This window comes from Amyelois transitella, chromosome 2 (genome assembly GCF_032362555.1).
Source record: "Amyelois transitella isolate CPQ chromosome 2, ilAmyTran1.1, whole genome shotgun sequence".
NCBI classification, from domain to species: domain Eukaryota; kingdom Metazoa; phylum Arthropoda; class Insecta; order Lepidoptera; family Pyralidae; genus Amyelois; species Amyelois transitella.
In genome coordinates this window covers 807,487-831,167 of record NC_083505.1, presented here as the reverse complement: position 1 = coordinate 831,167, position 23,681 = coordinate 807,487, and the positions used below count along the sequence as shown (strand labels likewise).

General features: G+C 37.2%; 1 protein-coding gene across 1 annotated transcript in view; it reads right to left on the bottom strand.

Annotated features, from left to right (window-relative positions):
- Positions 1–23,681, bottom strand: part of LOC106136854 (laminin subunit alpha lam-3) — a 148,665-nt gene that overhangs the window by 102,299 nt on the left and 22,685 nt on the right. The window contains exons 2-3 of the mRNA XM_013337515.2: positions 10,272–10,443; positions 9,522–9,687 (exon numbers count right to left, since the gene is read on the bottom strand). Of these exons, the coding sequence (XP_013192969.2) occupies positions 9,522–9,687; positions 10,272–10,443 (338 nt within the window). The remainder of the gene's footprint in view (positions 1–9,521; positions 9,688–10,271; positions 10,444–23,681) is intronic.

Sequence of the window (23,681 nt, the reverse complement as noted above, 5' to 3'; positions counted from 1 at the left end):
TGATAGAATTGAGATTCAAATAGTGTCAAATTGCTAGCCCATCGGCTAACAGAATAATTTCAAATTTATAAGCCTATCCCTTAATCGCCTTTTATGACATCCATAGGAGAGAAATAGAGATGGAGAGGTCCTATGTTTTTTTATATATTGGTGCCGGGAACCACACGGCACTTTCTTTAAGTGAAAATATAAATTTTAGGTATGCATATTACGCTTCCACTGTGAAACAATTCATCTTTATAATTAGGTCCAATACGAATTTTAATGCACTGACTACGAGCTATGCCCGCGACTTCATCCACGCGGAATAGTTATTATGGGCATCATTGAAACACTCAACGATTAATTAATAATTTTCCATGATTTTTTTTCCATATTGTCCATTAATTCTTCGCTCCTAAAAGTTGCAGCGTGATGTTATATAAAAGTCTAAAAGCCTTCCTCGACAAATGGTCTATTTAACACAAAAATAATTTTTCAATTTGAACCAGTAGTTCCAGAGATTAGCGCTTTCAAACAAACAAACTCTTCAGCTTTGTAATATTAGTATAGATAGCGATCTTGGGGTTTCGCCAAATGTTTAAAGCCGCCGACACCCAGCTTCAGCGGTAAACAGACATACAATTGTATAAAGCAATGTGTGGTTCTCATTAACATTCCTTGAATTTGTGCCCTTAAAAATGTAAAGTGAATGGAACGATTGAATGTCACGATTTCCATATGTCTACATTGGCAGTTCCCAATCCCAACTTATATCTATACATATAATAAAACAGTAAAAATATTTTGTCTGTACGTTAAGTATTTTTGACTGAAATGGATAGAGGGACACTTAGAATGAATAATAGAAAGCAAAATATTTTTTTATTATTTTTTGTCTGTCTGTCTGCCTGTATGTATGATCACGCTTATCTCCGAAAGTACTGAACCGATTTACTTAAAACTTTCACCAATTACTTTGTTTTAACTAAGAAAAACATTTAAAGTTTGTTTCATCAAACACGGTTCACGTCAAGTTATCGTCATTTGAACGAACTCAACGCATGAGTTTGCCTGCAAATAAGTTTACGCGGACAAATTCGAAATTACCATAATAAATGCGAACTTATAGAAAACTAGCGGCCCGCCCCGGCTTCGCACGGGTGGACATATTTTTGTGTTTTATATTTTGTAGTGTGGATAATAAATGTGAGTCTATTTGTTTGTATGTTCGTAAACAGTTCACGGATTATCAAATGAATTAATCTTCTTGAAAAATCACGTATATATAAATATATACATATATAATTAAGAGTCTGGAGCAGGCCATACGGGTACCTATAGTCCCGGTGAAAATTCCCATAAAATTTACAATAAAGAAATTTGAGCTGAATAAATTCCATTGTGTCTTGTAGCCCAAACAATAAGTTATTTATTTAGTTCTTTTTTTTTAAATTTGCCTTTCCTAATAAAATAAATTTTTCTACTCATAAAAAAAGAAAAAAAAAGATATGATTACAAACTTAAATTAAATTTACAAATTGTACAGCTGTATACCCGAAACCGCCGACCTTGCATGAAGAGAGTTATGAATGTGGATGAAGCGAAGGAAGTGTGCAGAGATCGTGGCAAGTGGAAAGAGGTAGTGTCTGCCTACCCCTCCGGGAAAGAGGCGTGATTTTATGTTATGTTATGTTATAGCATCAACTTGCGTTGTTCATTATACCTATGCGTGACCTATCATAATTATAAACCAAAAAAAAAACCTATTGCGTGCGTCATTTGTTTTTAGATGATAATGTAGAAACATTACCCTTTTTTAAGTCCCACATTCCCAAACCCATGGTCACCCTACAGGATGATTTACTAGGCGCCCCACGGCTCCATTACGTCGTCCCATGATACAGATCCGTATCGGGCCCATTACTGCACCCATTTGCCCCATTGTGGGCCAACAACCCCCATTGTTGGGTCCCAGGGAACGTCAGAGGAAAATTGAAATCGCTGATAAGGATGTTACTCATTAAATTTGTATTACGAACATATTGTGCAAGAACACACCTACATACAAACATAATCACGTCCTTATTCTTTACGGGGTAGACGGGGCCAACAGTATCGCAACGACTGAAAGGCAACACATTCAGCTGTACGGCTTAATTATGTATTATTGAGATCTTAATATTGAGTTACTTTAACCTATCGCTTAAAAGAAGAATTGCAAGTTATATATATTATAAGCATGTCCCTTAGTCGCCTTCTTCGACATCCATGTGAAAGATATGTCGTGGTACTATTCTTTTTTGTACTGATGCCGGGAACCACACGGCACTAGCAAAGTCACAGTACGCAAAAAAGACGCAAAACTGAAATAATTCTGTATTGATAAATACGTGTATTACGCAGATGTTCTATCGCTATTGATAAGATTAGGTTCTTACCCACCTGTTCTGATACAATCCAATAAATACTATCAGTGATAATGAAAATACTATCTTTAATTTACCTACTAGTGTGAAAGACAGTTTATTTTATTCTGGCTACCCCTCCGGGAAAGAGGCAGACTTGAAGACTGAAAGGCTACGTTCAGGTTGCTAGCCCATCGCCTACAAGAAAAGTCCCAAGGTCATTAGCCTTACCCTTACATACGCTATTCGTCGTATTAGGCATTTGACGGATGTGGCAACTGCTAAGCTAGTATATTTTAGTTATTTTCATAGTTTAATGTCATATGGTCTACTGCTTTGGGGATCAGCAGCAGACATACAAACTATTTTTATTTTACAAAAAAGGGCAATTCGATATATCTACGGTCTTAAACAAAGAGATTCCCTTAGAGATTTTTTCAAAAACCTAAATATTTTAACTTTGCCCTCCCAATACATATTCGATAACATCATGCATGTTAGGAAAAACTTAGACTCTTTCAAAAAAGTAGGTGAATGTACTAGTAGATCACTGCGGAACAATTACAAGTTGTCGATCCCAGCACATCGGCTGGCTAAGGTAGGGAAATCTTTTCTGATTTATAATTTTAAGAAGATTTTATAATAAATTACCAAAAAGTGTTCTTGAAATGAATGATAGAAAATTCAAACAGTATATTAAAGTTGAGCTTTGTAGGAAAGCCTATTACAGCACGGATGATTATATTAATGATAAACATGTGTGGCCCGAGCTGGACATAATGGCCTCTTAAATGCTTGTGTATTTTTGACATGATCTTGACATAATTTGTACAGTAGGTATGTACATATTTTATTTTATATTTATTTTATTTGACGAAATATTCGTATTGACATAATCAGTTCTACATTCATACATGTTTTTTAATGTAGACAATGTGCATTCGTCCACGATTTAGATTTAAGAGATCTATATTTGTAAATTGACGTCCTATGAAAATGCTGCAGTGTAGTGTGTTCCGCCGCTTCTTCTACACATGCGCTTTGGAAGCGGTAGTAGTTATAATTAGATTTAAGTTATGTGACGTCAATAAGTGATACCTTGCATCCAATTTTGAAAATAAATCTATTCTATTCTATTCTATTCTATTCTTAGTCGCCATTTACGACATCCATGAGAAAGATATCGGGTGGTCCTATTCTTTAATGCCGGAAACTACACGGAACTATCCCATGAATATCGTAAAAGGCGATTAAGAGAATAGGCACACGACATGTGCAGCGTTTTCTGTGATTCATCGAGAATTAGGTTACCATGATAAGGATTCAGAATTCAGACTGCCACTTCGGGTTAGAACCTGACTTACCCAATCCAGGATCATCAATCAGGATCGGACGCACCCCGGGCTCTTCTGCAGAGAGGTGGGGATGTGACCGAGATGAATGCCAAGACGTAGAAGTGAATAAAAGAAAATTAAACTACCAATGTTACGTTTGGTTAATGTAATGTGCCGTGTGTTTCCTGGCACTGCTGTGTGGTTCCCAGTTAATACAAAAAAGAATAGGACCACTCCATCTCTTTCCTATGGATGTCGTAAAAGGCGACTAAGGAATAGGCTTACAAACTTGGGACTCTTTTTTAGGCGATGGGTTAGCAACCTGTCACTATTTCAATCTCAATTCTATCATTAAGCCAAACAGCTGAACGTGACCATTCAGTCGCATCAAGACTGTTGGCTCTGTCTACCCCGCAAGAGATATAGATGTGACTATATGTATGTATGTATGTGTATGTATGTAGTAAAAAAAATCTCATAATAGCGCATTAGGTAGATTTTTAGAATTCTGTGTATCTAAATTCCTTTCATTATTTATGTTTCCACCCTTCACATTCAAAATGGTTATCTACAGAATTTAAGTGGTATGGCTACTCCACATTTTTACCTTTCCATATCACCCGGCCATTCATGTCATGCTGCGCAACAGATAAACAGACAAGAACGGACAAATACTTTATTTAGAGATCCATGATTTTTTTTTTGGGAATAAATTATATAACAAGTCCGTTTAAGCAAACGTAAATATTTTAATAAAAAATTCCAGATATTTATATTTTTTCCAAAACAAACTAATTTCAATAGATTTACGAACAGCTAAGTGGAGAGTGTGGAGGGAAAGGTCGGAGTGGGAAGACCTAGACGAACGTATCTTGATCAAATTAAGGACGTCCTGGTAAAGGGTCAGGTCAAAAGTACCCGAAACCGCCGAGCTTGTATGAAGAGAGTTATGAATGTGGACGAAGCGAAAGAAGTATGCAGAGATCGTGGCAAGTGGAAAGAGGTAGTCTCTGCCTACCCCTCCGGGAAAGAGGCGTGATTTTATGTATGTATGTATGTACGAACAGCTAGACATGATTTATTGTATTTTGATTCTAATTTAAAGATAAAACAATAATTAAAATAAAGATACAGATGGGTATTAAAATAATCAGTAAGAGAAATCGTCTTAAAACTATAAAAAAATTAAAACTAATCTTTGACGCAGTCAGTGTAAGTAAATGAGCAATCATTTCAGGATAATTTTCAATAAATCTAATCCCATGGATGTCGTAAAAGGCGATTAACGGTAATGTTAGATTCTTATTGTAGGCTATTACCTGTCAGTATTTGAATCTCAATTGAGCCGTCTTGCCGTCGAATTTGCAAGTTTACATTTCATAAAAAAACTTTACATACATACATACATATGATCACGTCTAAATCCCACTATATTGCAGGGTAGACCTAGCCAACAGTCTTCAAAAAACTGAAAGGCCACGTTCAGCTGCTTGGCCTTATGATAGAATTGAGATTCAAATAGTGACAGGTTGCTAGCCTAAAAGACGAATCCAAGTTTAAAAGCCTTGGAAGTCGCCTTTTACGTCATCCATGGGAATGTGACGGAGTGGTCCTATTCTTTTTGTTTTATTGGCGCCGGGAACCACACGGCGAACTATTAATAAAATATTAAAATAAACCAAACTTTCGGAAGTAATATATTCCTTGAACCAGATAGCACTCGATATTAAAAAACGATATAGTTTATCAATAACATGAACATATTTATTATAATTGAAATTCGGTTTTCCTATCAGGCCAAAGCTCATGGTGGCCATAGTCATAGCATGCGCCCGCGCATCTACGATTTATTGTCTCTGCTCAGATAAGCCGGCGGCAGCTATTGTAGTGCAATCTGCGCTGACGCTGATCACAAAATATTAAGATTACAGAATATATAAGTTATTTTTACAAAATTAGAATCACTCGATTTTGTTTTTTTTTTAAATGTCAGTTTAAAAAAAAGTAGTATCAAACTTCACTAAAGCATTTTCTTGAACAACGTCATCTTTGAAATGAGGACTATGGATTTGAATAATGTTTGCTCAAATTAGATATGTGGACGAGAAAATACTATGCAATATGATGAATTAATAACCCGAGGACAAAAAAATTTTCATAGCCATATTATTATTTATCTGTTATTTTGTTATTTTTTTAAATATATAGGTACGGGACAAATTACACTGATTGATTTAGCCTCGAAGTAAGTTCGAGACTTGTGTTACGTGATACTAAATCAACGATAATACTTATTTAGATAAACATCCAAGACCCAGGCCAATCAGAGAAAGTTATTTTCTTATCATGCCCTGGCCGGGATTCGAACCCTGTACCTCCGATCTCATAGACAAGCGTACTACCGCTGCGCGACAGATGCCGTCGATTTTATACCTAATCTTTTTCCATTTGTCAATTATCTCTAAACAACAGTTATCAGATTAAAATAATTTAAAATAGAATCACCAATAACTTAATCAATAACGTAAACTGGTGTTATCTAATAAATAATTATAAGGAAATCTTAAGTTAATCAATCATAATTATCATTGGTGCTGACCATATTTTATTTGATTACTAATTTTAATATTATGTTTTAATTTCCACCAATAAACTTGGAGTGTTTCTATTCTTAAGTGTGTTAAAACCACACGGCACTAGAAATCAGTCTTTAGTTGTCAATTTATTACACACATACCTACATATGGTCACGTCTATATCCCTTGCGGGGTAGACAGAGCCAACAGTCCTGAAAATACTGAATGGCCACACTCAGCTATTTGGCTTAATGATAGAATTGAGATTCAAATAGTGACAGATTGCTAACCCATCGCCAAAAAAAACAATCCCAAGTTTGTAAGCCTATCCCTTAGTCGCCTTTTACGAGATCCATGGGAAAGAGATGGAGTGGCCAAATTCTTTTTTGTATTGGTGCCGCGAACCAAACGGCACTGCCGGGAACCACACGGCACGTCAATTTATTTTAAGCTGCTATTAACAATAATTTTTGAACAGCCAAAAGCAGCGGTCCACACCAATACAGCGACAATTTATGTGTTTTTAAAGATCTCTACAATTAGTCGAATGAACGTAAGTTCGCCTCGGCTCGGCTCGGCTCGGTGTAATTGAGTGCCCACTTCTGTGTAATTAAGGACCGGTCACTTATAAACCCACTGACGTGAATAACACAAGTGCGCTGGATCAATTAATCTGCATAAAATGTCAGGCAAATTTTGACACCCATTTGAAGCGAGTGTTTCGGATAATAAAATGACATTTAGTAAATATTGCCGTCGTGATAATAAAATTAATAAATTAATCATACAATTATGAAAGTGTGAAAAAATGCTAAGTGCATTTAGTTTTTGTTTTGTAATATAAATCCATGGAACACAAACTTCATTGATTGACATCAGAAAAAATAAACAGAATGTTCTGAAATTTTGTTACAATATCAGTTTAATTAGCGCCAAATGGCGAAAATCAGTAAGCGCTTTTTTCATCGCCAATATCGAGTCCAGACACAGGTAATGTTTTTAAATCTGTGGTCCAGAGTACATTATAGAGGTCAGTGGATACACCGGATTGTGTCGATGTAGTGATGTGATTGTAGTGTTGGGTTATTGCACAATTTGTATTGTAAGATTGTAGTAATCGAATCTCTAATAGTGATAAATTATCGTGGGAATCTAAAACGAAAGTACTGCTGAAGAGTAGAAAGCCTCGCAAAGACTGAAAAGCCACGTTCAGCTGTATGGCCCAATAATGATGAATTGAGATTCAAATAGTAACAGGTTGCTAGCACATCGCCTTAAAGAAGAATCCCAAGTTTATTAGCCTTTCCCTAAGTCGCCCTCTACGAATTCCATGAAAAATATATCAAGAGGTCCTTAATGATTTTTTGAGAGACTGTACTCTTTAAATAGTATGCATTTTGCTACAATGTCTTTTACCGGCGATGTCCATATAACTATGTAGGAAATACCTATAAAAAGTAGGTTTTGGCCGACACATGCTTTTACTGAATAGGTATGGTCCACTGGACCGCCGGGAACCATACGGCACTTTATAGTATAAAATCAATGTATCTCGGTAAAAGTAGGTCTAACACCGAGAAGGTTGAAAAAGGATAAAGATCACCAGATTCCCGGAATTCCCAAATTCCCAGGCAACAATGACCGCAAAACACAATTGTATCGAGAAAGGAAACATAGGTCATCGAACTATCGCCATTGCCCTTTGCAGATATTGACTGAGATGATAAAGAGTTACATTCTTATACAATGTAATTTTATGAGATACTAGCTTTGGTGCGGGCGTTCGCGCCCGTGGTAACTTCCAGAAAAAAATAGCTTATTTAAACAAAACTAGAGGCCGCCCGCGACTTCGTCCGCGTGGAATCAATCACGCGGAAACTCCGGGATAAAAAGTAGCCTGTATGTTATTCTGGGTCTTCAGCTACCTACATACCAGATTTCATCGTAATCGGTTCTGGAGTTTTTGCGTGAAAGAGTAACAAACATCCATACTGACATCGTGACATACTCACAAACTTTCGCATTTATAATATTATTAGGACTAGTAACATTTGTCCGCAACTTTATTTATTAGTAAGGTAGGTGATATATGGTGGTATGGTGAGGTATGGAGTGGTCATATATAAAGTGCCAAGAGTAAAAAAAATATTCGAAAGAATTTAAAAATTTAAGTCTCAGTTAAAACCTAGTTTTCACATAGCGTTAGTAACTAATATAAAGCAAACATGAACCGCCGCTAACAGTGCGCCCACGCGTGAGGTCACGGGTCAGCGCAGCGGCGAGTCTGCGCGGGCGCCTAAAATGGTAGCCGCGCTTGCGCATCCGACCCGGCGACAATGTGAGGTGTTACAGGAAGTAAATGTAAATGATGTAAGTATGACCATTTGCGGTAAATGCGAGATGTAACGGGAAGTTCATTACGTAAGAATACACAACAAAATTATGTAGAATGTTGCCTTGTGTTAAAGCTCTCAAACGGCGCAATAGGACATAATTATGGTGTCTCTTTCTGTGGCGCAGCGGTAGTACGCTTGTCTGTGACACTAGAGGTCCTAGGTTCGAATCCCGGCCAGGGCATGATGAGAAAAGAACTTTTTCTGATTGGCCTGGGTTTTGGATGTTTATCTATATAGGTATCTATTATAAAATATAGTATCGTTGAGTTAGTATCTCGCTACACAAGTCTCGAACTTACTTCGAGGCCAACTCAATCTGTGTTGGGACAAATTCCCGTATATATTTATTTTTTTAAATGTTTTTATTATCATTCTCCTGACGTCTGTACTCCGATAAATCCCCCCTGTTGAGGAGCCCAGGCTCTGTCTATGATACAATACACAGGTTATAACGTCAGGTACTTAATTACATAAAGCGAATCCTTTTTGACCACCGTATACCCAATCTAAATCAGTTCAAGGTTTTTGGACTATTTTGAAAACCATGGGTGGCTCCACGGTGAATTTCTGTTTACCAGTGCATTATAGCGGAATCGATATTAATTTAAAATATATCGATATTAATTCAAAATATATCGATATTAATTCAAAATATATCGATATTAATTCAAAACAGTCCCCACCCTTGTAAAAACTGGCCGCTTCATTGTTTATGTTCATTCTGATAGAATGCCATAATTATTTCTAATCTTCCCTCGCCAAACAGGCTTAATATCTCCGTTGTTCGTTTTTATTATATTAGTAAGAAAGAGGTAAAAAGATACTTACAGCTGGCAGAGTTGCTATGAACTCCACATGGGCGTATTCTTCCCCCGAGGCTTGCGTAGGGCTCTGCCACCAGGTACTGGGGTCTCCGTCCACGGCGAACGAAGCTGGGTGGCGGCGCGAAGCTGAACCGTCGAGACCCTCGCACACGTCGCAAGCCAAGCCCCGTCTGTTATAGAAGATAATTTTATCAGGAATGAGAATCCCTGCAAACTTTTTTCGCTTCCTCGATTATCATCACTCTTATTTAATGCAAGCTAGTCTATATAATGCAGTGTGGTTCCTGGCACCAATAAAAAAAGAATAGGGCATTTTGTCTCATTCCCGTGGATGTCGTAAAAGGCGACTAAGGCGGCTTCACAACCTATGCATATCATAATCTTTTACAATCTTCAGTAGAACAATCGATTATTCTGTAACTACATACATACATACATATGGTCACGTCTATATCCCTTGCGGGGTAGACAGAGCCAACAGTCTTGAAAAGACTAAATGGCCACGTTCAGCTATTTGGCTTAATGATAGAATTGAGATTCAAATAGTGACAGGTTGCTAGCCCACCGCCTAAAAAAGAATCCCAAGTTTGTAAGCTTTATCCCTTAGTCGCCTTTTACGACATCCGTGGGAAAGAGATGGAGTGGTCCTTTTCTTTTTTGTATTGGTGCCGGGAACCACACGGCACTGCCGGGACTATTCTGTAACTATTTTGTACTATAATCGAGCACTTAATTATGTAGGTACATTACATACTTGGCCGGCGTGTCCCTGCAGAACTCCTCAGCGCCATCTGTGCCACACGTGGCGTTCGCTTCGACAATCGTGTATGGCGCCACGTCGAGCGGAGCGGGCAGCAGTCCGCTGTCGCTCGACAATATGACCTCGCCTTCATTGGTACTCGTCAGCCGGTCTAACAGCGCCCGACCTGCGGACAAATTGTTGCGCTTGTGAACAAAATTCAAATTCAAAATTCAAATTCGAAATTTTTATTCATTATTATAGGATACTATATATCGCTTAATAATTGTCAAAACGTATGGTTTAACAACATTGGTTGACGTCAAATAAATTACTTAAAAACTAAGTTTACTGCCGCTTCCAAGGCGTCAGTGCAGAAGAAGCGGTAACAAACTGCACTGCAGCATTTTCTTCAACAACGTCAACTTTACAATATTAATTAAACTTAGAATAGAACAACTTACGACGATTGTGAAATTGTTTGTTTGTTTGTAAATTCTTTATTGTACGTAACAAAATATAAATAGTACATGAAATTACATTACAAATAACGATGTACAAGGGCGGACTTATCCCTGTCAGGGATTTCTTCCAGTCAACCAGGTATTTCAAAGAAACATATTATGTAAACGGATAGTAGCTGCAGCTAAGTACAATGGCAAAAAAAGGTGAAATTAATGTCAATAGAAATGGCCATCTCCTGTGAAAAGGAACAAAGATCTTTTGTGAGCTGTTGCGTTTGTGTCTTAAAAACAGGACAAATTTGTAGCGAAATGTATGATTGGTTACGTGCAAGGCAAACCTTTAGCTACCATAAATATTTAAAAAAATTCATGAAACAATGTCAAGAGTTTATTTTCACTTTACTTATTTGTAGCTATAGGAAGTACATTATCAATTATTATCTCTTATTATTTAAGTAGGTAATGACCTCTTTAATCTCATAACATTATTTTCTAAGGTATAAGCCTTCCAATTTACAAAGACCCTGACAGCATACAACTTTATCATCTTACGACATGCTCTTAAATACAAGGATTGTAAATTGAGATGACAGGCCTATCGCGCCATCTTGGCAGTGATATGTTTATTCGCGGGAGTGTGAATGGACCACAGAGCAAGAAATTCCTTCTGTGCTCTGTAAAATGAATAAGATTCTATATAATGACGTTACTTTAAAATCGATACGATCGAATAAAATTATAAATACCTTCACTACAACTCTTCCCAGGTTGTAAAAGTCAATTAAGGGAAAGGAAAAGGGAAACATACATACATACATATGGTCACGTCTATATCCCTTGCGGGGAAGACAGAGCCAACAGTCTTGGAAAGACTGATCGGTCACGTTCAGCTATTTGAGGTACCTACGTTCAGGCTTAATGATAGAATTAAGATCCAAATATTGACAGGTTGCTAGCCCATCGCCTAAAAAAAGAATCGCAAGTTTGTAAGCATATCCCTTAGTCGCCTTTTACGACATCCATGGGAAAGAGATGGAGTGGTCCTATTCTTTTTTTTTATTGGTGCCGGGAACCACACGGCGTTTGTGTAAATAATATTTATTTGTCTTGTAGCTACAAATAAAAAAAAATATCTAAATGCAGTGAATTTAAAACATCCATACTCACTCTATTAACGCTATTAAAGAACCCTGTTTCCACTTTAGGAGGGTCGGACAGACAAACAGACAGACAAACAGACGGGCGAGCTTTGAAAGCTTTATTTGATCGTGAAGTGGCCGCAACCCGTTTCTTGTTTCCGCTGTTAACTTTGAATACTCGCTTAGGAATAAATAAAAGATTTTTTATAAGTTACTAGCTCCTTTAGTCTTTTTTTTTTCTTTGGCTCTTTTGGATAGGATAAAGACGTGATGTTTGTTTTGTTAACTTTCCCTTGGATGTAGTAAAAGGCGACTAAGGGATAGGCTTATAAACTTGGGATTCTTCTTTCAGGCGATAGGCTAGCAACCTGTCACTATTTGAATCTCAACTCTGTTATCAAATAACTGAAGATGGCTTTTCAAGGCTGTTGGCTCTGTCTACCCCGCAAGAGATATAGCCGTGACTCCGGGATAAAAAGTAGCCTATATATTGTTTTGGGTTTTCAGCTACCTACATACCAAATTTCATCGTAATCGATTCAGTAGTTATTGCGTGAAAGAGTAACAAACATCCAAACTGACATCCTGACATACAATCTTCTAAGTAAGTGGCGCTAAATTCGCGCGGACGAAGTTACGAGTACAAAGTAGTTTTTCTTAAAAAAAAAAATGGAATCAACATCATCCATTTCCTCACATAAATTATCTTCAAAGACGAAGCATCGCCGGCGGCTGCAACAGGTGTGAACCCAGGACCACCTGGTTGAAACCATCAGCTTGAGGGTCCGGTGATAATTGCTCACTCGAGATTGTGTTACGATACCTACGTACGGTCAATGACATGACAATTGCATTATAAATGTATCAATGATGTGTATGAGTGATTTATAAGAAAATATTTGTATTTGATGTACTTAGTAAGTAAGTACCTACTTGATACATATAATAATAAAATATCGATTTCGAATGATGAAACATTATTGTTTCGTTCAATTTGAAGAATATATTTTTATTTTTATAATTGTCTATATTCCTTGCGTGATAGACAGAGCCAGTAGTAGTCTTGAAAGACTGACAGGGCTCGTTCAGCTGTAATGATAGAATTGATATTCAAACAGTGACAGGTTGCTAGCCCATCGCCTAAAAGAAGAATCCCAAGTTTATAAGCCTATCACTTAGTCGTCTAATAAAAGAAAAGTAAAATATTATTTCCCTAGAAAATTCAATTTGGGCATTACACAGACATTTAAAATTTTTAACCATAAAGAATTCCGACAATCGATTTACCTCGTTACGTGTATAGAATAGAATACAATAAAATAGATTTATTTTCAAAATTGGATACAAGGTGTCACTTATTGACGTCACATCACTTAAATCTAATTATAACTACTACCGCTTCCAAAGCGCATGTGCAGAAGAAGCGGCGGAACAAACTATACTGTAGCTGTATAAACAGCAACTAGCGTACTCAAATAATTACAAAATGCAATTTGCATAAAGACAGCCGTTTCGCTTCACATAGCAAATGCAAGCCGATTGTAAGACAAAGAGCTCGATAAATCTGTTGGAATCGATAATTTCACAGTCCGCCAGCTTTGGTATCTAGACAATAGGCAGGCTCGCTTGAGCACTATGGTTTCATGATTCACATTGATCGATATAGGTATCGATATACGCGGACGAAGTCGCGGGCAACAGCTAGTGATAGAATAGAGATTCAAATAGTGACAGGTTGCTAGCCCATCGCCTAAAAAGGAATTCCAAGTTTGTAAGCCTATCCCTTAGTCGTCTTTTACGACATCCATGGGAAAGAGATGTAGTGATCCTATTATTTTTTGTATTAGTGCCGGGAACGGGATTTTTTAGTTTCAAATAACAAAAGTTTATTTATCCCGTCTTATTTTATTTTATTTTAAGTGGCAAACCAATTCATTAGTTCATAATTAAACACGCGGTAAGAGAAGCAGCCGGCACGCACTATGTAGATCGAAATGAACTCGGCCGAGTCAACTCGACTAGTCTAGTTTGAACTATCCATGCTAAGGCACGTGTGCCGGCGCCGCATCTCAAAGAAATCTTATCTTGGAGATATAAAATCTTTGCAGCTTAAATGAGGCCATTAAGTTATGTTGTTAAGTATAACTAATTCTGCGCATCTTTCATGTCGGACTGAAAATGAGGAAAAAAAGAACTTTACTTTTACTTTTTTAAATTATTTAAAATATTATTTAATTATTTTTAATTCCAGCATGATATAATTATTCCTCGAGAATCTTCTTCACGCAGTCACTGGTTTCAAAGCTGAAAGTCTAGCTAAATCGACGTGTATGCGATACATCACGATATACTGAGGAAAGTTTGGACAAAACCAGAGAGAAAGAGTACCTTTGGGTAGGTCTTTGAATACCTTATTCATCTTTAGTAATATTATAAAGATGAAGAGTTTGTTTGTTTGTTTGTTTGAACGCGCTTATCTCAAGAACTACCTACTGGTTTGAATTGAAAAATTATTTTTGTGTTGAATAGACCATCTATCGAGGAAGGCTTTAGGCTATATACACCGTCACGCTGCAACTATTAGGAGCGAAGAAATAATGAAAAATGTGAAAGAAGGGGTTAACTATTAATCCTTGAGGGCTTCAATGATGCCCGAAATAACTATACCACGTGGACGAAGTCGCGGGCCTCCTAGATAAAGATAAAGCATATATATGTAAATATTTTTTTAATCTTACTAAGAAATAATAGGTTAATATTTCTACACTAATATTATAAAGAGGAAAACTTTGTTTGTTTGGTTGTAATGAATAGGCTCAAAAACTACGGGACCGATTTTAAAAATTCTTTCACCATTCGAAAGCTACATTATCCACGAGTAACATAGACTATATTTTATTTTGGAAAAAAATAGGGTTCCGTAATAATATATAAAAATAATTGGCAAAACAGCGTTTGCCGGGTCAGCTAGTATTTAATAAATTGTTAAACGATCTCGCTCCAGACCAGCCTATTCAGACGTCGACAACTGCATCGCTACATGACCAGCATGGGCATGTATTCGCACTCGGGGTCAAGTAACGCGACCACCACCAAACGTTATTTACGTGTCAGTCTGTGGGACCACACGCGCTGTTAATAGCCACAACGTAGATTATGGAAACAAGGGAGATATTACTGAAGTTTGCAAAGGGAATGCTCGATATACATATGTATAATTTTTCATCGTAACTGCGGACGAAAGTAGCTAATACTTCCACTTTTTTCTTTAATTTCTTTTTATCAAATATTTTATTAACCTCAATTTATTAAGGAATATTGTCTCTATGTAATGGACCGGATATAAGTGTTTATTATGTATTTATCACATACGTTAAGTTTATTCCTTAATAAAACTTACGCAGTTTTGTTTTGAGCTTTTATACGTATTTCTTAGCTGAATTGGGGTAAGATTTTTTTATTTATTCAGTCTTAATCATCATTTTGCTAGCTTGGTTAGATTGCATCATAAAAATCGAAGACTCGTGAAATAATATTATTAGATAAAGATTACATGAAGGAAGAGATGGATATCTCCATTCTTCAATCCTATCCTTCACTCATCTTATAGTCCCGAACCTGCTTAACATTAGATCAATTCAGTTTTCGTTGACTTTGATGTCACATTTCATATTTTCCGTCATCTGAGTATCGTACCACCACTTGCAAGATACAGTCACCCACAATATCTCGACGTCAAGCCACTTCTACGGTTATTTGTTACCCTCGTTTAAAATTAATTCAAGACTGTACTGGACAGTTAAATGTCGTGCTGAAATAATTGCGGCCGGTTTATGTCTCAGGAGAACTTACTTGGGCAAATAGATTTTCTTGCCTTAAAGTTATGACCAATTAGCGTTTCAGAGGAGCTGTTAAAGGTGAAATAAATTTGAGACAATGTGAGATGCCTTTGTTGTCATAAAATAATGCTCAAAATGGAGGTTCATTTGCCTCATTTCTTTAGTAAATCGTTGATATTTGCAACAAGAAGAAACGATTTTCTGGCATTAAGCACCTATGTACTCGTACGTACACCTATATATCTATAACGGCCTCTGTGGCGCAGCGGTAGTGCGCTTGTCTGTGACATCGGAGGTCCCGGGTTCGAATACCGGTCAGAGCATGATGAGAAAAGAACTTATTCTAATTGGCCTGGGTCTTGGATGCTGATCTATATAAGTATTTATAATAAAATAAAGTATCTTTGAGTTAGTATCTCGTAACAAGTCTCGAACTTACTTCGAGGCTAACTCCATCTGTGTAATTTGTCCCGTATATATTTATTTATTATCTCTAAAGAAATTCTTAAATATATACCTATGCTTACACCTAAAGTCGTTCCATGTGTGGAGCCTTTTTTAAATTTAGCGTGTTAATTAATGGACAATTTTAATGAGCAGGCAGAAGGCATGGAAAGAACGTCAAAGTCAACAAAAACTGAATTGATCTAATGTTAAGCAGGTTACACACTACTAGGCAAGATTATCCCTTCATTCCGAAAAGATCAAATAAATAAAACCGACTCCAAACCCCGTAGAATGACACTCGCGACGCCGTTTTCATCGCTGTCCCGTTCACAAATACAAAGAGAAGCAGCTGTCATTTATCGCGCGATTATGATGAACGCCTCAGATTAGGTATACCTAGTCTCCCGGCCATTCCTATCTCGAGAATGAAAAAACGGTTAATTCTTTAAAAAAAGGAAGCTGATGGCAGTTTCCTCAAGAGTTCCTGGAGTCGTAGCGTTATTTACCAAAAGTGCCTTTCTATTTTAATTTCCACGTTAAAATTAGCACTATCTTTAAACGTGTGGCCGTGTGGTTCCCGGCACCAATTCAAAAAAGAATAGGACCACTCCATCTCTTTCCCATGAATGTCGTAAAAGGCGACTAGGAATAGGCTCACCAAACTTGGGATTCTTTTTTAGGCGATGGGTTATCAACCTGTCATTATTTGAATCTCAAGTCTATCATTAAGCCAAATAGCTGAACGTGGCCATTCAGTCTTTTCAAGACTGTTGGCTCTGTCCACCCCGCAAGGGATACAGACGTGACCAAATGTATGTATGTATATGTAACATACATGTATGTATGTATGTTAAACGTGAGAAATTAACGAAACCTTACTCCAAAGTAATTGCTCCGTTTATTAACACTGGTATGTTTATAAAGACACTTAAACCTGACGCCTCAGAGCATGGCTTCCTTGTTTAAAATAAGTGTGGTGTTTACCGAACCGGCCTTACTTGCCGGTTGGGTTGGTTTGTTTCTATTTACACCAGAAACCGGGGGCGTTCAGGAGAAGCTGGGTAATAGTTCCTTGGAAATGCTAAGAATTGACCGCGAAGTGGAAATTACCTTTTCAATTTGACGGCCTCTGTGGCGCAGCGGTAGTGCGCTTGTCTGTGACACCGGAGGTCCCGGGTTCGAATCCCGGTCAGGGAATTATGAGAAACGAACTTTCTCTGATTGGCCTGGGTCTTGGATGTTATGTATATAAGTATTTATTATAAAATATAGTATCGTTGAGTTAGTATCTCGTAACACAAGTCTCGAACTTACTTCGAGGCTAACTCAATCTGTGTAAATTGTCAAAAAAAATGTAGTAAAGTAACATAGTAAAGTAATAAGTGGGGAGCCTTGATTGAATATTGCCTACGCCCCCTTTGAGAAGACAGAAGAAGACGGGTAGACAGAGCCAATAGTCTCAACTCGATCGAAGACCGATTTAACTTCTTATGCTCAAATCGCACATTCATCAATGTTTGCAGATTTGAACTTGACTTAACCTTTTTGTAGCACGTACTCTGGTCAGATTTGATTTGGTAAATAAGTTCATATCTTAGAAATAGGTAGCCTTTATGCCTTGAAGCACGTCAAATATGTAGATTTTAACAAATTTTAAGACTAGCGCTTTAAAAATAAACTAAACTATTCATTAATTCAAATTATCACATCTATATCCCTTGCGGGGCAGACAGAGCCAGAAGTCTTAAAAGACTGACAGGCCACGTTCAGCTGATAGGCTCAATAATAGAATTGAAATTCAAATAGTGTGGTTCCCGGCATCAATACAAAAAAGAATAGAACCACTCCATCTCTTTCCCATGGATGTCGAGAAAGGCGACTAAGGGATAGGCTTACAAACTAGGATTCTTTTTTAGACGATCAGCTAGCAACCTGTCACTATTTGAATCTCAATTCTATCATTAATCCAAACAGCTGAACGTGGTCATTCAGTCTTTTCAAGACTGTTGGCTCTGTCTACCCCGCAAGGGATATATACGTGACCATATGTATGTACTAAACTATTGCAAACTAAACAACAACTCAACGCCACCGACCATACCAACATGATTCTTAAAAAACTGGACGCGCAGTATTCATAGAATTTCTATAACAAGCGACAGGGATAGTTAGAGTCGACCAAAAGGGGAGTAAGGGGGAATAAAAACGTCAGTGCCCGTGGGAGCGGTGGCTCGCACCGGCTCATTAGCCGTCCCAAATATGGACATGGGTTTTTGTCTCGGCTCGCGAGATACGGTAGCTGATTCGTCATACTCATCGATAGATGATATCAATCTTGTTCGCAGATCTTGGCTCCAATGAGACTTAACAGGAATGTTTCTTCAGCAGAAGTCTACGTCTACCATACATACATATAGTCACGTCTATATCCCTTGCGAGGTAGCAGAGCCAACAGTCCGATGAAAATGCTGCAGTGTAGTTTGTTCCGCCGCTTCTTTTACACATGCGCTTTGGAAGCGGCAGTAGTTATAATTAGATTTAAGTGATGTGACGTCAATAAGTGATACCTTGTATCCAATTTTGAAAATAATTTTTTTCTATTCTACATTTAGTTATAAAATTCATGCGTTGCATGGTGATAGACGGACATACAAACAAGATAATCAACCGACACAGCAGAGGGTAGCACGATGAAATTTAGCCAATAAATAGTACTACATATAATATTTGTTTGAGAAAATGTAGGAGAGCACTAACAGAAATACTTTGGATGGTAAAAAATACAGTGTGGTTATAATTATTGAGTCTAAAATAAAAACTGCAACTATTTTACATGTCTTAATTTCAGAAGCAGTTCATGCGCATATTGTAAGTAAATGCTTTAAAAAAATGCCGTGTGGTTCCCGGCATCTTTGGAAAAAAGAATAGGACCACTCCATCTCTTTCCCATGGATGTCGTAAAAGGTGACTGAGCGATAGGCTTATAAACTTGAGATTCTTCTTTTAGGCGACAGGATCAGGCTAGCAACCTGTCACTATTTGAATCTCAATTCTATCATTAAGCCAAACAGCTGAACGTGGCCTATCAGTATTTTTAAAACTATTGGCTCTGTCTACCCCGCAAGGAATATAGACGTGATTATTTGTGTGTGTGCTTAAAAAATGGACATTCGTTTTTGCGAAATAGAATTAAATTTAGCCCATTCAAATTAAATTCAACATGACTCTGTCTGTGAATTTAAAATACTATCATTGAGTCATCTAGCTAAACGTGACCTTTTAGCCTCGCGACTAAAGGCTCTGTCTACTCCGTACGTGATATAAGCGTGTATTGTTTAGTGTACGTGGGTATGAGTAATCATGGGGTAATCCTTAGCTGAGAGTTGATGAATCAGACCGCGACTCACACTCTTATCAATAATTTTCGATGACGGCTCATTTGATATGATATGAGTAACAGCTTACATAAATCGACAACATAATAGTACTTACTTACATGATTTGGAGGTCTCACATACCAATCAGGCCTCTTTCCCGGAAAAGTAGGCAGAGTCTACATATTTCCACTTGACACGATCCCTGCGTATTTACGTGCTTCTTTCGCTTCATCCACATTCATCATTCTCTTCATGCAAGATCGTCGGTTAAGGTCACTCTTAAGGTTTCTCCAACAAGTGAACGTGGCCTTTCAGTCTTTTCAAGGCTATAGACTCTGTCCACTCCGTTAGAGATAAAGCCGTGATTATATGTATGGTCTCCTGTCCTGAGAGGATAATAGATTATGCTGCAGTGTAGAAGTTTCAAATATGAAATAAAATATTCTAAGTTTTGTTACTGATATTATTGTAGGTACTGGCTTCTACTTTAGGTGTTATGGGAGTCAGGCTGCTCGAAGTGATAACAATGTTTACACACTTACTATGAGTTATTATGCAGCAGTGTAGTTTGTTCCGCCGCTTCTTCTACACATGCGCTTTGGAAGCGGTAGGTAGTTATAATTAGATTTAAGTGATGTGACGTCAATAAGTGATACCTTGTATCCGATTTTGGAAATAAACCTATACTATTCTATCTATTTATTTATGGTATGTGTGTGTGTGTGAATGTATGTAAGCGTTTTGCGTGTGCGCAAGCGCCTGTTTGTGTTCGTGCGTGTAAGGCGGAACAAAGAATGAAACAATTTAACATAACCTTACAATACAAGGCAGGTGTAGCTTTGTGAGCGCCGGCGCCGGGGGCGGCCACTAGATTGACAGCTTTGAAGCTCTTAACTTTTGTTGCGTGAATCGACTGAATATTTGCGAGAATCGAGTGCGTGGCGAATAACAATTTCAAGTCCTCAAAAAACTCAAGGTGCCGTGTGGTTCCCTGCACATAAGAATAGGATCACTCCACCTCTTTCTCATGGATGTCGTAAAAGGCGACTAAGGTTTTCAGCTTCTCTTCCCGTACAGATTGTAAAACTTAATTAATTTTAATAAAGGTTAGGGAAAGATAAATAAAAAGCTTCATTTATTATATTAATAACTCACTTTCTTACTAATACAGGAAATTTAGAGATAGTTTTTTTACGGTACAAATTACACTGATTGAGTTTTCCTCGAAGTAAGTTCCAGACTTGTATTAGATACTAACTCAACAATACTATATTTTAAAATAAATACTTATATAGATACACATCCATGACCCAGGCCAATCAGAAAAAGTTCTTTTCTCATCATGCCCTGACTGGGATTCGAACCCGGGACCTCCGGTGGCACAGACAAGCGTACTACCGCTGCGCCACAGAGGCTGTCTAAGAAATAGTGTTAGTTTCTAGATATATGCGTATAAATAAACTTGGTATTCTATTTTGGGCGATTGGCTTACCAGTCTTAATTCCATCATTGGGCCATACAGTGGAACGCGTTGCCCTTCAGTCTTTCCGACACTGTTAGCCCTGTCTACCCCGCAAGTGATAAAGACGTGATTGTACGTTGCAATACAGCGCAGGTGTAACTTTGTAAGCGCCGGCGCCGGGGGCGGCCACTCAGTTGACAGCTTCTAAGCTAAAGCTTTTGTTGCGGGAATCTGACTCAGACAGCGCAACGAATCAATTTAATTTATGTACTGTATTCAATTTATGTACTTACATTCAATTGGGAATTCCAAGTAGATTGTCGGTAGTTTAGAATATAAACATTTTCATATCTCTTCTGTCAAGGCGACTAAGGGATCACTTTCGTCTCAGACGGGAGTTAACGAACCCGGAGCGACACAATGGCTTTAGAAGGTTCTGTCCAATTATTACATACAAACATATAATAACGTCTTTATCCCTAACGGGGCAGACAGAGCCGGCAGTCTTTAAAAGACTAAAATGTCACGTTCATATATTGTACGTCCTTATAGAATGAGATTTTGAGTCTCAATTCTATAAGGACGTACAATATAGTGTCAGGTTGCAAGCTCATCGCCTAAAATAATCCCAAGTTTATAAGCCTACCCCTTAGTCGCCCTTTACGACATCCATGGGAGAGAGATGGAGTGGTCCTATTCTTTTCTCTATTGGTGCCGGGAACCACACGGCAATATCATTAATTAACAAAAATATATTTAAAAAAATCTACTCAAGTTAGTTATTTTTATCCAGCAATAGAAAGGGGAACATGTTCGTTCATTCAGAACACATTCCAACAATGAGTCACCGCAATAAATAACTACAAACAATTAAAGACATGCATCCAAGGAGCAAACATTGCCTTTTAAGGGTGCACATTTTAAGTGACAAACTGTTGTCACAAATTAATGAGACTCTAGAAGTGTGATTCGTTGAAAAATCAAAAATTAAAGTTAATAGCCGTACGGTGACCACTCCATCTCTTTCCCACGGATGTCGTAAAAGGCGACTAAGGGATACGCTTACAAACTTGGGATTCTTTTTTAGGGGATGGTCTGTCTAGCAACCTGTCACTATTTGAATCTCAATTCTATCATTAAGCCAAACAGCTAAACGTGGCTTATCAGTATTTACAAGAAAGGGATACATGATTAAAATGTATGTATGATTTCTGCAGTCACTTTCTCACCTGATAAAGACAGTATATACGTAATATTACTCAAAATAGGAAATGTCACATCTGCGCCCTACCATTTTGTTGATAATGTTTCTCCGCGGGTGCCCTTACCTGGCGTCAAATCTAAAGGGTCCTCATTAACAATTTATGGCATTATGGCCTTAAAACCTTTGCCAGCGACCGACGTGGCCCGTGACAAATGGAGGAACAGACAGTCAAAAAGTTATATTACTTTTTAATAGCTTGAAAGTTCTTGGAAAATGTGATTTTATTATGTCAGATGTGTAGCGTTTAATTGCGTTAATGTAAAAAAATAAATTTATGTGATGCAAAAGAATTAAGTGTAAATATATAGATGAACATGGTAAAAAATTATATAAAGTAAAAAACAAAGTAAGAAGAATTTATTCATAAAAGGGATAAGATGATGCAACTTAAATAACAACATACTGTTTCTTTCCGCGTCAATTTTGTTTTCCGCTAACATGCAATAGATTAATCAAATCATAATGATTCCGCCTCTCTTAAAGAAGAACCTTTTGAGTTATCTTTCGGAACAGGGAAAACTTGTTAACTTTAATTTCAATTCATTTATTGCATGCACTTGTTCAAAATTTCTCTTAAGTTTAAGTTCTGTTCTTACTTTTCCCTTGATGTACATAAATATATGAATAAATAAATCATTTTGTACATTTTAATTCTAACTAACTAATACACTATTCATTGTTTTAATAATGGGTACAACAAAAATAAAATAAAAAGAAACTGAAAAAATATGTTATTAACACTTCAGATTAACACATCCTAATTACAATAATAAAAACATAACCTCAAAACCTTTCCCTTCAAAACATTTCTTTTTTCAATTCCCACGCTCTGTGACCCAGACGTGACGCATCCTCTAATAGCTTCATAAAAAAAAACATGGCGAGCAGGCAACGACAGATCGACATATACAGCCACGAAATTAATATTGAACTGGTTCAAGTATAGTTTTATGACTATAAAATGAAATCTCATGGGATAGTTACCAATCGTTGTTTGACAAGCTGTAAAATTTTATGGTATAGATCTTCCGCTCTCAAGTTATTGATTTGAATTAAAATGTTGTACGCTCAAGTTATAATGCACATGTGGAGTACCTATACGTACTTAAGTGATCTTTAAAATGAATAAGAAGCAATATATTTCCCAGACAAATTGGGAGGTCAATTTTGACCCTGGCATTTAATTGTGACGACATAATCAATTTTCATTAAAAGACCGGTATTAATCAACAAACCTTTTCATCTTTCAAACTTTACAGTATTATCCAACTGTTTCTGGCAAAGCTTTCTATCTTTGATAGCAATTGAATCAATATTTATTAAAATCATCAGGACTAACTAAAAGAGCGGTCTATTTGTCGTCATTGGACTTACCACAGACATTTACATTCTGAGGTTAAATCGCCCAAAATAAATTCCTAATTATTCATAGC